This window comes from Marmota flaviventris, chromosome 3, assembly GCF_047511675.1.
Source record: "Marmota flaviventris isolate mMarFla1 chromosome 3, mMarFla1.hap1, whole genome shotgun sequence".
In the NCBI taxonomy this organism is placed as follows: Eukaryota; Metazoa; Chordata; class Mammalia; order Rodentia; family Sciuridae; genus Marmota; species Marmota flaviventris.
Window position 1 is genome coordinate 162583589 of NC_092500.1, and position 15757 is coordinate 162599345.

At 40.4% G+C, this 15757-nt stretch overlaps 1 protein-coding gene across 2 annotated transcripts in view; it reads right to left on the reverse strand.

The window, feature by feature from the left end:
- The window catches only part of Psd3 (pleckstrin and Sec7 domain containing 3), a 468534-nt gene that overhangs the window by 327952 nt on the left and 124825 nt on the right, over positions 1-15757 (reverse strand). For both annotated transcript variants that reach the window (XM_071610547.1, XM_071610548.1), the window contains exon 2: positions 3007-3115. In XM_071610547.1, coding sequence (XP_071466648.1) covers positions 3007-3115 — 109 coding nt within the window. The remainder of the gene's footprint in view (positions 1-3006; positions 3116-15757) is intronic.

Below are 15757 nucleotides of genomic sequence, written 5' to 3' on the forward strand. Positions count from 1 at the left end.
AGCTTCTAGTGCTCATTTAATCTATTCCCCCCCCCCCAAAAAAAAAAAAAAAATCTGTTGGAAGAAGTATGTATAGCACTCAAATTCCAACAGGAACACTTTCCTGTTTCCTCTACTACATACCTCTGTGGTCTTCTGAGTCTGGAAAGGGTTCAGATGACAGACAAATGCCCCATACAAAGGAACTTCAGGAACATATTTGAAAGAATTAAAAAGTGCATCATTTCTTGTAAGATATGAAGAGTTTTGTTCCAGAAGTCTATAGAAACTTGCATCTAGCTCCCATCCTATGGTAAGCAATAGCTTCTGCTGCCCCCGTTCCAGTTTTCAGATCAAGTACTCTTGATTTGTCTACCTTAAACACTAGTTCAGACATTTCGCCACACCTACCTGGACAAAATGCACCCTGCTCTAGAAAGCCCGATGTGACATGACTCCTTTCTAATTGCAATATTTCTGAACTCATCTCTCACCAATAATGCCTGCAACCCACCATGCGAGAAGTCTTTCAGCTCCTCAACTAATTTATACTTCCTGTCACTACACCCTTGCTCCTGCCATTCCCTCAACATAAAATGCCATCCCCAAAGCTCTATTAATATAAGTTCTAGGCATCCTTTAAGACTAGGTCACCCCACCTTCTCCATGAAGCCACCATCAGCCCAACTAAAAGTGAGCATTCTTTCCCTCTGGTCATTTATCAACACACTGCTTCTTCCCAATCACAAAATAAGCAAATACCAGGCAAGAACCACACCCTGTACTTCTTTGTCCCCTCCTAGTGCCCCACACACGTGACTAGCATGTAACACGTACTCATTAAGTGTACCTGCTCTGTGAATGCATGAACACGTTAACACTTGCAGAACAACATCACACCAGAAACAACTACCATCACCCACGTTCACCAAAGCAAATAGGAAACAAATTTTAAAATGGCATTTTGATTTGCCTCAGTATTACATACTGAGTTGGTAATGTAGGAAAGACTACTCAAAACCTATGAGTAAGAAAGAATCAATCTCCCCAGGAATAAGACAGAGCACTATAGAGACATGATGTTGTCTCTACATAGCTAGATAAAAACTGTGTTTTATCACAGGCAAAAATCACAACATGGCACTCTAAGTTAAGACTATGCCAAAGAGTTTTAAACCTTCTTGGCGTGACTATAATCAGTATGCTCTGTCTAAGAAATAGTGGCTAGGTGTTTCAGTGCCCCAAACTGCAAGCCCAGAATAGTCAGGTATTTAGACCACATGATAAAGAACACAAATGGCTATGCCATATGACAAGCATTGTAGACGTATTATGGAAAACATTCCCCTCTCAATTGGGACACTATGATACAAGCTGAATGAGTTTTAAAAATAATTTTAGTTGTTTTATATTATATCTAAAGGATCCCAGCTATTGAAGTGTGATAAATATTCATTTTAAGCTAAAAGAAATTACTAAATGGTGATGTTATGTTGCCTTCTTAGCATCCCCAAATATTATGAGGTTACTATATGATCCCAAGTAATATCTAAGATGGAACTGTACAGCTATTATTTGGCTTTTTCAACTGAAACAGAAAGCACTGAAGGTCAGATTCCTTGTCCACCAAAAACAGAAATCCAGGTCAGATAATGACATGGCTAAGGAAAATCAGGGTTGTGTTTCTAAACATCAGCCTCAAAGTCAGGGACACCAACACCAACACTATCGTCATCATCATCATCACAAATAACAAAGGAAAGAAAGACTTTTACAGTACTTGTTATCTACCAAGCATGGCTCTGAGATCTTCACATATCAACTTAACAAATCTCCAGAAGAACTCTGAGTCATGTGTCACCAAAATCCAAGTTGCAGATGAGAAAACTGAAGTTGGATAATTTACACAAGGTCGCACGGCTTGCAAGTTACAAGGCCAGACTCAAGCTCAGGAAGTCAAGCTCAGAGCCCAGGCTCTTCCCCATGTGCATCAGCTCTTACCCATGTGCATCAGCACTTTCCCACCTACATCCCAAGGTACGCTCACATCCCTGTTCCCATCAGCCTTCCAAAGACACACCCAAATGCTCTGAAAATTTGATAAAGGTATTTGTAGGTCTGATGTTCCTCCTTTTAGGAAAACACCTTCAAAAATGCAATACCTGAACTGACTAAAGGTGTGAACTGTGGGGTCAGGCAGGCCTGAGTAAAGGCCTGGCTCCACTGCATGAGTGATTCTAATGGTAAGGTATTATTTCAGCCTCCTCATCTGGAAAATGCAGATAGTACCAATGTATAAGATGATTGTGAGGATCAAATGAGATACTACATGCAAAGTCCTCAGCAAAGTCTGAGGCACATAACAAATAATCTAGTAAAACAGTTAGTACAGTTACTATCACTTGTAATAGTTCCACTTGTTCTAAATTTCCTTGTTTCTAACTGAAGGATATTGCTTTAAATTCTAAAATACCAGAATGTGATTACCAGACTACACCAGTATTGTTTTAACCAAGGATAGCCACAAAGTAAGACTTGCACTATCTGAAAATAATTGTATAAATATTTCTTAATAATACTCAATGGTAGCTGAAAATTAGTATCAAAAAATATCTCGCATGTGTGAGACCCTGGGTTCGATCCAAAGCACCACATAAAAACAAATAAGTGAAATAAAGGTACTGTGTCCAATTACAACTAAAAAATAAATATTAAAAAAATATAGTGATAAACAATGATAACTATGGAAAGGGGCAACCTTATGAGAATTAGTTAATTCCTGAAATTTTAAATATCAGAAGCTGAGCAGTCTTTAAACAAAGAAAATGACTTGAAATTACCGAGAACAAGCTACAAGAATTATATCCAATATCTCTGAACTCTACATATTTGGAATATTGTTTTGATGAATAATTAGAGCAAACAGGTTTCACTGAGACAAGAAAGAAACACAAGTGGAGAAAACGCACTCAGATATCGGAAGCACTGTGTTCTTTTAACTGGGGGAGTAGGTTGGGAAATACTTACTAGTATCTGGAGTCTTCTCTTCAGATCTGCCAAATAAAAATTCGTATTTGGCCTTGGCAACACTCTGGGAATGTGCTGATGCACTGTTAACCCAAACGAACGTCTCTGCCTGCAAATTGAGAACAAAAAAAGATGACATTAAAAATGCATCAAAAAAGTACATCGTAAAACAAAGTCACAGAGCACGATTAAGCACACACACAGCCCACACTTGATAGAATCTATATCACACTCAAAAGACAAAAAAAAAATACAACAGGGAAAATCAGCATACAAAACTAGACCTCTGTGATTACAACTCTAGAAAAAAGACATACCTATGAACATAGGGGAATATGGAAAATGCAAAGAGTTTGTCTTGGTTGTGGGGCACACTTACAGTAGATGTTTTAAAAATCAAGTTTGTTTTTGAACGATTAGAAAACTATATTTTATTTTTAAATGTATCGTTTCCCACGTGATTATAATTACCCAGTTCATAACAAAAATATTTCTGAGTGGGTTCTATTAAAGACACTAACAAAAAAAGTAGTCTCTCCCCAGAAGAGATCACTTTTTTTAATAATCAGAAAGGCCACAGAGCCAAACGGTGCCCAAACTGAACTGCCAAGCATCCCATTACACTGTCCTGAATTTGAGCATCTGCCCAGTGTCCTTCATAATTCCTAAAAGCCCCTTATTTGAAAGAAAAACTACAGAGGTAACGGTGAAAGCAGTTCATATTAGGATTCTGAATTCCTAAGGCCTCCTTCCTGGCTGCTCTGGTCAAATGCCAACTATCAAGAGTGCCCCCTCTCTCTGATCTAGATAAGAGAGATAAGGAAGAAATTTAAAAGCACAAAGAAATCTGAACTACACCAGTCAGAGAACCATTCTGCCTTTTTATTCTGAACTCAAACATACCCAGGATCCAGACCTCACCCACACTCTCTCTACTTTCTGGTTATGAGACGTCTTTCCTCATCAGTGACCAGCAAATTAATGGGGCTTTGCAGGGGGAGAGGCATGAAGGTTTCTATAAGCAACCAAGTAACTTCAGAGAAGAAAATCTTATATGACTTCTCTGATTTGAGCTGAGATGGCTAGGAACAGGGAAAAGTTCCACTTCATCATTGCATGGCAGGCAGGGTCATCATCAGAGAGCTAGCCTACACAATTTCAAGATAGCAATTTCTTAAAATAGCTCTACAATTGCATAATGTCCATAATGTGCAAAATTTATCTTTCTGGAAAAGGTACGCATTCTTCTTAGCATTAGGAAGCTAACAAAAACAGGCTGATTATCTTTTTCCCTAATAGAGAGAAAAAGTGAATTTTTTGACGTTTGGGGAGCTTTGGACTGGTAAAAGAGGAACTTGGCCAAGGGGCTCCCACCCCGGGTAGGAGCTAAGACCTACAGAGTGGAGAACCAGAGGCTGGGAAGGACGGCAATGTCCCACAGCCTGAAGGTGGAGAAGGATGAGACTACTCAGAGGAGAAAAGGCCCAGGTAGCCACAGAAGAGCCAGACAGTGGGCAAGATGACAGGGAGAAGAGCAATGCGCAGAGAAGTAGGGAGCAAACACACAGTGTGTCAGGCAAAGAGCAGAAGAGGAATTTTAATCAAAACCTGATGGAAAGTCACTAAAGGGCCTTAATAGGGTGATTCATTTACATTTTTAAAGATTATTCATTTACAGTTTTAAAAGACCTTATGGTGGTTACACAGAAAACGGATCGCAGTAAGTCTCAAGAAGCAGCGGAGACTCTAGTAAGGAGTCCAAATGAGATACCACAGACACTCAACACAAGGTGATGACACCAGAAACAGGCCAAAGAGGAGGAATTAAATATCTTGCATGCAAATCTATATAATTTTCTGATCAACTGGATTGAAGGAATGAATGAGGGAGTGGGAGAAATTGAAGATAATTATAATAGAAAATATTCACTCTCCATTTACACCCTGCAAGGCAGAGTTCTAATGCAACACACAGGGCTAGGGACGCAGCTCAGCTGGTAGGACACTGGCCTAGCATGTGCGAGCCCTGGGCTCAACGACCGGCACCAAACACAAAAATCTTCCCAATGTAAAACACAGGATCTCTCATCGAATGCTCCAAAAGTCCATGGATCCCCAACCCAAATCCATGAAGTCTAAATCCAGAACCCATGATGCTGAGGATGACTCCTAGGAATGTGGCTTGAGACACTGGGTGTATGTACTGACATAAGGGAGACCAGAGAAGGAACGTCATTGGCATCTTGGGTATGGGCTTCCAGGTAACCTCCCAAGACCTCACTAAAACAACAGAAAGGAACATGTTGAAGAAGAAGACATTCATTACAGTGGTGCTAGAGCAGAGGAAAGGAATGCCCTCTCAGAAGCAAAAGTTTTAAGCAATTCCAGGAAGACCATCTGTTGTCTTTTAGAGTCTCGATTTAAAGTGTGAGCACTGTTCTCTGAAGACAGCTTCTTCCTGAGTGAGTTCGTAACTTCAGGTCTACGGAGGGCCCATCAATAGATCTTACACTTTCACATTTGGATGAGGGAGGGGAAAAAAAAAATCACACCTTTATTCTCACTGCTGATGAAATTCAGCAATTCCTTTTTCAGATATAAACATCATCAACAACAGGGCTGGGGTTGTGGCTCAGAAGTAGAGCACTCCCCTAGCACTCATGAGGCCCTGGGTTCGATCCTCAGTACCACATAAAAATAAATAATTAAAATAAAGGTATTGTGTCCAACTACAACCAAAAAATTTATTAAAAAAAAAAATCAACAACAAATACCAGTATCAGTAGCTATAACTTTATCTCCAACAAAAATCCATTGTTTGCACCGTTATGTGACAGTTATGGCAGATCTCTTGAGACGTCATTCATACTCATCCCTAGATTAAAATGTGAGCAGTAAACAGATTCACCAATAAATTTTGTTATCATTAAAGAAATTCATGTCACAAATTTAATATTTTGGTAGCCAACATAGAGTCAGCCCTTCTGAAGGTTCTGCATCCAGTTTCAACCATGGATCGAAAATACATAGAAAACTGGTTGTATCTGCACTGAAACTGTACAGAATTTTTCCTTGCCTTTATGCTCTAAATACAGACTATAGTGACTATTTACATAGTATTTATATTGTATTAAGTATTATAATACTATACCATTTGACAGAAGGGGCCTGAGCATGCATGGATTTTGGTATTCTTGAACCAATCCCCCATGGATACTAAAGTAAGACTATACTCTCAGTTTCTTTTACAACTCTATGAATATTAGTATATGAATTTAAAAAGCATTACTTTGAAAAGAGATTCAGAGCTCTATCAAACTGTCAAAAGGAGCCATGGTACAATAAAGATGAGGAGACCTGCTCAAAAGCATGTTCCCAAACTGCAACTACGACCCATTCATGGCTTGTGTAATTAGTTTAGTGGATCACAACCAGATTTTAATATAAATGAGTTTATACATACATATATATTAATGAGCACACATTTAACAGAATAAAATTGAAAATACCAGAGTAGAGAGTACACAGCAAAATAAACATTGTCTTATAAAATTTCTAAATTGCATGCGCGTGTGTGTGTGAGAGAGAGCGAGAGTGAGTATGTGTGTATGAGTGTGTGTGTGTGTGTGTATTGAGTCATAATTTAAAGTACACCTCTCCCAAGGGTTATGGTCCAAACTAAAACACCTTGCTCTAGAGTGATTCTCAAACTTTACATGAATGAGCATCCCCCACAGCACTTATTAAAGTCCATGCTCCTGAGGTGCACCCCAAAGTTTCTGATTGAATAGATCCACAGTGGTCCTACTGAATTCTACTATATTCTTAGTACAATTGTCTAATAATTTTACAGGTGACATTGATGTTGCTGGTCCAGGAACCATATTATGTGAATCACAGCTCTAAACCAATGTTTCTCATACTTTATTGTTTATAAGAATCACTTGGAAATCTTGTTAAACTAGCGACTGAGTCACTCTGAGAGGGAGCCAGAGACTCCATAATCCCAAAAAGCTACACACAATCCAGGCCCAGTGAGTGGACACACCTGTAATCCTGGTGACTTGTGGGGTTGAGACAGAAGGATTACAAATTCAAGGCCAGCCTCAGCAACTTAGCAAGACACAGTCTCAAAATTTTAAAATAACCAGGGCTGGGGATGTAGCTCAGTGGTAAAGTACCCCTGGGTTCAATCCCCAGTACCCAAAAAATAAAATAAAAGACAAATGCTAATCCTCAGCTCACACCCTGCATACTAACTAGTTTTGCAGGTGCTAAAGTTGGAGAGTGAAGGAAGCAGGGTTTAAAGCACTCTTGCAGAAGAGAATCACTTTTTGAAGGGCTGATCTATCTAGGAGAAAAATACACTAAAGGTCTCCATGCTAACAAAGCACTCTGTATTTGGAAACCACAAGGAACCCTACATTGCCAACATTCAGGCCCAAATCAAAGCATGAATAATATTTGCCTGCCTCGCTAAACAAAATAAAATTCGTTCTGCTTACATGAGTTATTCTTACAGCGGTGAGCCCTGCTAATAGAGCTTGCTCTTCCCCTGCCAAGTCTTGTAAATCTTCACACATCTCTGCAATACTTTTTGCAGGTCTTTGAAAAATTATACTTGAAACAATCAACTTGATGAAAGTCCCACATAACTCGGCACTACATTTTCATATGTTCTTTGTGTTTGCCATTTTAAGAACATAAATCTCATAAGCATGGAATGGGCCTGGGTATGCAGCTTGGTGGTAGAGGGCCCACCTAGCAGGCACAAGGCCCTGAGTCCAACCCCAGCACAAAAAAAAGAGAAAAGAAAATTAAAAATGAACTGATCTGGACCCCAGACATGTGATCTGGATTTAAATCCTAGTTTTGATACTCTCACACTATCTCACACAAATGCTTCATCTTTGGACTTCAGATTCCCTGCTGATAAAAACTATTACAGGTTGAGCATCCCTAACTGAAAATCTGAAATTCGAAATGTTTGGGGCACTGGCACAATGCTACAAGTAGAAAATTTCACACCCAAACCTCATCTTCTGACAGGTCATAGTCAAAATGCAAGAGCATTTGTAAATTACCTTCAGCCCATGTATATAAAATGCAAATGAAACCTAAATGCTAATGTGGGGGTCTACAAATCTTGAGGTCCTATCTATCTTCCTACCTATCTATCTGTGTGTGTGTATGAAAATATTCTAAGATCCAAAAATATTCAAATTCCAAAATATTTCTGGTCCCAAGCGTTACAAAGAAGAGATACTCGACCTATACTTAAATGTATCTCTAAGGTCCCCTCTAATTCTGAAACACAGAGATTTTCTTCACACTGAACTACCACCACAGATACTTCACAAGAAGCAAACATGCCCTTCTTCCCCCTTGTGACAAGACTATAAATACTGGCATGATCTCCAACACATACCCTGTACAGACAGACACAAGCCCACCGTTAAGTGGACGGGACAAATAAAATCTCACCCTTACCTATGACATCCCTTTTCAAAGTGACAAAGAATTTCACTTACACTATCCAACTCACATCATGTTCCTGATTATAATCACCAATTTTATACACAAGAGAAACACGACGGATGTAAAATGATTTTTTTCATTAGTTACAAAAAAAAATGAAAAGAAAAATCAAGAGGACAAAGCAGAGTGTTACCTGCAAATTTCAGGAGTACAAATAAGTTCCACTTGATTTGAGAAAGGTAAGGATGGGGCCAGAGGCAGGAAGGGGGGGGTGGGGAGCTGAGTGTGGAACGCATGGCTGGAAGTCTGCTCTTTCGTTTTCTAATTATTTCAATTTCAAAATGATGTTCAGAGGATTTGAGAGCCTCTAAATCAGTCAGTTGAGTATTATAAAGAGCTTTGGGCCAGAAAAGATTAAAAGCTAAATTAAAGACTATGAAAATAATATTTCACAACTCCCTCAAAACGAACACTTAATTCCAATATTCACACTCCACACTTGATCCTGCTGAATCCCACATGACCCCATCACCCAGCAGAAGCCAGAAACTGGGCACGGTGCATGGATCCCCTCAAGTGCGAGGGTCAGGCACTACAGGCTGCCATGTGTCCTCCCAGGGTGCGCATGCTCAAGTCCTAACCCCCAGGACCTCAGATGTGACTGCATCTGGTAACAGGCTCTTTAAAGAGATAATTAAGGTAAATGAGGTCACCAGAGCGGGTCCAATCCATTAGATCTGATATCCTCTTAAGAACAGGAGAAACAACCTGCAGACACCTGGAGGGTAAGCCACTCGTCACCTAGAGGGTAAGCCACTTGTCACCTTGAGGGTAAGCCACTTGTCTGCAGTCCCTGGCAACAGAAGCCCCGTAAACTAACACATTAGGGCAGACGGCAATTCGTGAGGGCAAAAGGGAAGCTGTCTGGATCAACAGGTAGCTTAAGTCAAGGGTGGGGGCAGGGGTGTCCCCCTGCACCTGTCCACACTGGGAACATGGGTTCCAAGAGATGCAAAGTTAGAAAAGGTGGTGAATTATTCAATTCTAGCCCAAACTGGCAAGGTTCAGAGATGGGTGGCTGGAAAGATCCACTCAGGGAGACTGAGCAGGATCCCTGCTCCCTCAGTCCCACACTACCTTTTCAACCATGACGGCCCATTTCTCTTTTATATATTCAGGTACTGTATCAGTTTTATTGGGGAGGGAAGCATCAGTGCAAAAAAAAAAAAGTTTTTGAAAATCACTTGCTTATTTCTGAGTAAAACTGTTAAAAGCATTGTAAAAAGATTTTCTTATAAATGCACAAACCCACAAGAAAGAGAAGAAGAGGTACAGGACGACATTTTGTGAGCAAATGGTCTAATGATAACTGACCCCAGGAAAATGTGGAGAAAGCAAAGAGCTGATCTACTCCAGACCACAGGATACTCACAGCCAAGGAAACGGAGGCACCTGGTAAACTTGAGAAATAAGGAAAAAGAAAGACTCTTTCAAAGACGTGGCCATCCAGCAGTTAGCTCCCCAAATTCCACCTCCACTCCCCAGGTAAAAGAACAGACTTTTATTTTATCTAGCTATGACCCTAGACCTTTTATTGTTGGGGGTTGGGGGACAAGGCCTCACTTTGTTGCCCAGGCTGGCCTCAAACTTGAGTCCCTCCTGCCTCACCCTCCCAAGTAGCTGGGATTAGAGGCAAGTGCCACCATGTTCAAACAACTGAAGAGATTTTTCAAAGGACACCAGATTAACAGGAGACAGGATTCCCTGCAGGTTAGTGGTGTTCATATGCAGATGTTAAAATGCTTAGCTTCACACCTCCACCCCCAGCCCCAGCCCAATTTACAGAAGGCAGCACTCTGGAAGACAGGAGATATAAATGTGAGTTACAACTGGCCTAGGATTAGCCCAAGAAAGATTTAAATAGTTAAGTCAGCATCCACTAAGGACTGCCTAACCAAACCCTCCAATGGTGAAGGATAAAACTTCCAGCTGGTTATTTAGATCCTGCTACTACATTACATCTTATACCTTAATTTTCATGGCTATTATGTTTTTTGAAAATTACATGCCCCTGATTTTTAGAATGCTCTGCAACTTGGGTTTATCTTTCTGTTTCCTGGTGATCCAATTCAGATCATGCATCCTTGACAGGAGTATCACAGAAGTCATGCTATTCTTCTCTTTGCTTCCTAGCAGGTGGCACGCAATCTCGATTTGTTCTGTGACTGATCAGATTTGCTTTGATCGGTCACGCTTTTGCACTGTCAAACTGTCTCTCACTGTAATTAATCAGCATGCTGTGGCAAGATACTCAGAAATTATATGAATATCCTGTTCCTTACCAAATTTTCAACTTATGAATTTATTTTTATCAATATGAGCTGAATCTACTACATTATTCAATGGATTATAATTCACGACTTTCATCATTTTGATTTCAGCACAGAAGCTGCCCAGTTTGGGCTAGTGGGAGCCCCTTCCGCTGGCCTCTGTGTCTTTGTGACAGATGCCCACTATTCTCTCAGCACATCTGTACTTCTGATCCAACAGGATGTTTCCAAGCTTCTCTGGTATTTTTCACTCATCTTAGAATGGGCCATTTTTATTTTTTATTTGTTCTTTTAAGTTATATATGACAGTAGGATGTATTTTGGCATATTATACACACATGGAATTTAACTTATTCTAATTAGCATCTATTCTTGTGATTGTACATAATATGAAGTTACCCTGGTCATGTGTTCAAGAACAAGGATAGGAAAGTTATGTCTGATTAATTCTACTATTCCCCTGCCGCCATCCTTCCCTTCATTACCTTTTGTCTAATCCAATGAACTTCTATTCTTCCCCTTCCCACCCTCCTTTGTTGTGGGTTAGCACCCACATATCAGAGAGAACATTCAACCTTTGGTTTTTGGGAACTGGCTTATTTCACTTAGCATGATATTCTCCACTGTCATCCAATTACCAGCAAATGCCATTATTTTCATTCTTGCTTATGGCTGAGTAATATTCCATTGTGTATATATACCACATTTTCTTTATCCATTCATCTGTTGCAAGATACCTAAGGTGGTTCCATAGCTTGTCTACTGTGAACTGAGCTGCTATAAACACTGATGTGGCTGCATCACTATAGTATGCTAATTTTAGGTCCCTTGGATATAGACAAAGGAGTGGAATAACTGTGTAAGATGGTGGTTCCATTCCAAGTTTTCTAAGGAATCTCCATACTGCTTTTCATAGTGGTTGCAACAATTTGCAGTCCCATCAGCAATGCATGAGAATATCTTTGTTCCCCACATTCTCAACAATATTTATTGTTGCTTATATTCTTGATAATTTTCCATTCTGACTGGAATGAGATGAAATCTCAGTATAGTTTTTTTAATTTTTTTATTTGTTTAAATTAGTTATACATGATAGTAGAATGCATTTATGCACTTTGATATATCATACATAGATGGGATATAATTCCTAATTTTTCTGTTGCAGAATCATATTGGTCATGTAGTAATATATATATATATATATATATATATGAGAGAAAGAGAGAGAGTAATAATGTCTGTTTCATTCTACTATCTTTCCTATCCCCACATCCCCTCCCCGCCTCTCCCATCACTTCCCTCTACCCCTAATCTAAGGTAACGCTATTCTTCCCTAGTGCCCCCTCATTATTGTGAATTAGCATCTGCATATTAGAAAAAACATTCAGCCTTTGGTTTTGTAGGGTTGGCTTATTTTGTTTAGCATGATATTCCACAACTCCCACCATTTACTGGCAAATGCCATAATTGTACTCTTCTTTAAAACTGAGTAATATTCTATTGAGTATATATACCACATTTTTTTATCCATTCATCTATTGAGAGACACCTAGGTTGGTTCCATAGTCTAGCTATTATGAATTGAGCTGCTATAAACATTGATGTGGCTGCGTCACTATAGTATGCTAATTTGCATTTCTCTAATTGCTAGAGATGTTGAACATTTTTTCATATATTTTACCATTCGTATTTCTTCTTCTGTTAAGTGCTGGTTCAATTCCTTTGCCCATTTATTGATATGGAGGATTATTTGGGGGTTTTTTGTTTTGTTTTGTTTTTAGGTGTTAAGATTTTTTAATTCTTTGTATATCATGGAGATTAATGCTATATCTGAGGGGCAGATCCCTTTCTGTAGGTTCTCTGTTCACATTCTTGATTGTTTCCTTTGCTGTAAAGAAGCTTTTTAGTCAGACACCATCCCATTTATTGATTCTTGATTTTACTTCCTGTGCTTTGAGTCTTTTTGAGGAAATGGGTTCCTAAGCCAACATGATGAAGATTTGGGTCTACTTTTTCTTCTAGTAGGTGCAGGGTCTTTAGTGTGATGCTTAGGTCCTTGATCCACTTTGAGTTTTGTGCAGGGTAAGAGATGGGGGTTCAATTTCAGAATGAGCCATTTCTTTTAAACACAAAACACCTGGTTCCTATAGTGAAGAATATAATTTAGATCCAAGACCTAAACATTAGAAGTGCTCATTGGTATTGGGGTATAGCCATCTTGGAGGCCAGCTTAGAGGACAGAACTAGAGAATTTAAACCTCAATCTCTCTCTTACATTCCCCCCACCCCGCCCCCAGCAGTGCAGGAATATCACTACCCCCAGCAAAGACATCTATGTCCCAATCCCTGGTACTTGTGAATATCACCTAATATGACACAGACTTTGAAAATCTGGACATGGCAGGCCTCTCCAGGATTATCTAAGTGGGTCCTAAGTGCCATCACATGTGTCCTGAGAAAACAGAAGGAGAAAGTTATGTGACAGATGCACAGAAAGATGGACTCAAGAGAAAAGATGCTCTGCCCTGGGCTTTGAAGATGTAGGCCTGGCCCTGAGCCAAGGAATGCAGTTGGAAAAGGCAAGAAAACCAAGTCTCCGCAGGTGCCGCAGTCCCGCTGGCACCTCGATTTGAGACCCTAAGACTCCTTTCCGACTTCCTGCCTCCAGAACCATAAGAGAATAAATCTGTTGTTTTAAGCCACCGAGTTTGAAGTATGCTTGTTCCAATAGCCAAAGGAAACTGATGCAGACCTAGAAAGATGCATACAAACAGACATTTATTTCTGCATCTATTTCATAAAACGCTGTGAGTCTGCACTCCTATTTTCCCCTAAAACACACTTCTGCGGCTTTCAAGTGCCAATGAGTTGCTAATGAGATAATCACAAGACCAACATGTAATCTGCCTTTCCACCTAGGCCGGTCCCTGTTAGTGCAGCTCATGCAAATACACTGTGCTCCTCTACTATAATTAAGACTTCCCATTATAATTAAGAAATTTCTATTGCCTAAAAACAAAACTGTTCATTCTTTCACTTTTCCTTGCCAGAAAGAGGATGATTCAAATCCTAATGTGCATTTTTCCCTTGGAAAATATACCTGACAGTGCCTACATGTAAACAAGTGGACAAGCTACGGGGGGGCTTGGGCAGGAGGGGTGGCCCGTGTGTTCTCTAAAACCAGCCCCCATTCCCCTGACAGGCCAACTGGGCAGATACCCCCCAAAGACAGTAACAGCGTCAAGCAAAATTGGGACAGAAAGCCTCTCAAGAGTAGAGAAGCCAAAAAAAGAACCAGGAGACAAGGTCATGGGCAGCACAGACCTTTAATCCTAAAGCTTAGCACCAAAACCAAAGGGCAAAGCAGGAAGTGAACCAGGAGGATAAGACAGCCACCCTCGCCTGTTGTCACCAGACCCTGCAGCCAGCCAGCCTGTTTTTAACATGTGAGCACAATGAAAGCCCCCAGAGGTCCATCCCATCTCCCCACCAGCTGCTGTCTATCCACTCAGCCCAGTTCCTGAAAGCAGCCCCCCTGGGACAAGGGAAATGGACATTGTGCTGCTCCTCCAACCTGGAGTCATGGCAGATGGCCTAATGGGAGGTGACAGGGGGCTCCAAAGAAGAGCCACAACATCACCATGGTGGCTTCAATGGACGTGCATGGGACCCAGTGGAAAGGACATGAAAGCCTGCCTTTAACAAGTTTTATAATTAAAGCCTCCTTCCATGCCCTCATCTTGGAGCCATTTCAACTGTCTTCTGACCACATACAAAGACTATGTCCCACTGTCTAGGATCTGTGCCTGCCTAGGGCAGGACTCTGAATTCATAAGGCATTAGGGCTCTGTACAAATGTTGACAGCTGCTTGGGTTTTGTTTTTAGTGGCTGTTTATTTTGTTTTTGTTTTTTGTTTTTGCAATGGGATATAGAAAGTTAGGAGCTAGGAGGCTGAACCTTCATTTATAAATCAGCCTCCCATAAAACAAACATAAGACACAGGGACCAAGTTTTCCTCACAGCTTCTTCACTAAGATACCAGGTGGCTAAAGAGTTGGAGAGCTATAAGAAAGAATTTACAAGAAAATTAACAAACCAAATATTAATGAACAATATATCCTCCTCCGCCTTTCCCACCCTTTCACAATTGGCCGTGACAGAGGGGTGAGACCTTTGTCAGCAAATGCATGGTCCTGGTGACCCAAGCTTTCACTTCACCTTTCTTCTTTGCCTATTCATGACCTGTTTTGCCTTCCTGGGGCTCTGGACCTGCGTGCTTCCGATACTATTTAAAATTCATAAAGGAAAAAGATGGTATTAAAGATTGATATTTAAAAAATAAAAATCAACATCATGTAGCCTTTGACCACAGCTACTTATTAGTTCCAGACTCCAGACAGGACACTGGAGTGTCACATGCAGACAGCACTTGAAAACGCTCTGTGACCAGAGGAAAGGCTGAAGAGTCAAAGAACTTTCAGTCAGTGCAGCATATTAGGACCCATCACGGGGAATCAAGCAGACTTTGAATTAATCACATTCATAAACGCTGCTTCTATGTAGTCTTTTTAAAAAGGAAGAGGGCCAGGTATTGAGAATAATCAAAACAAGACCCACACAAAGCAGGCAGGACTGCAAGCTCACATAGGTGTTCAACAAATGCTTTTGCTACCAGGTGGCAAGCAACCTCTACTCCCAGCTGTAATTTGAGACCAGGAATCCAAGGTCAACCTAAGCAAAATAGCAAAACATACATATGTACATACATACATACGTACATAAATTGATAAATAAATAGATGAATGTCTTTGCTGAATCTTTATAAGCTCAGAAACCTCAAAAAAGCTTTGAGTCAGGAAAAGTGGCACACACCTGTAATCCCAGCAGCTAGGGAGGCTGAGACAGGAGGATCACAAGTTTATTAAGGCCAGCCTCAGTAATT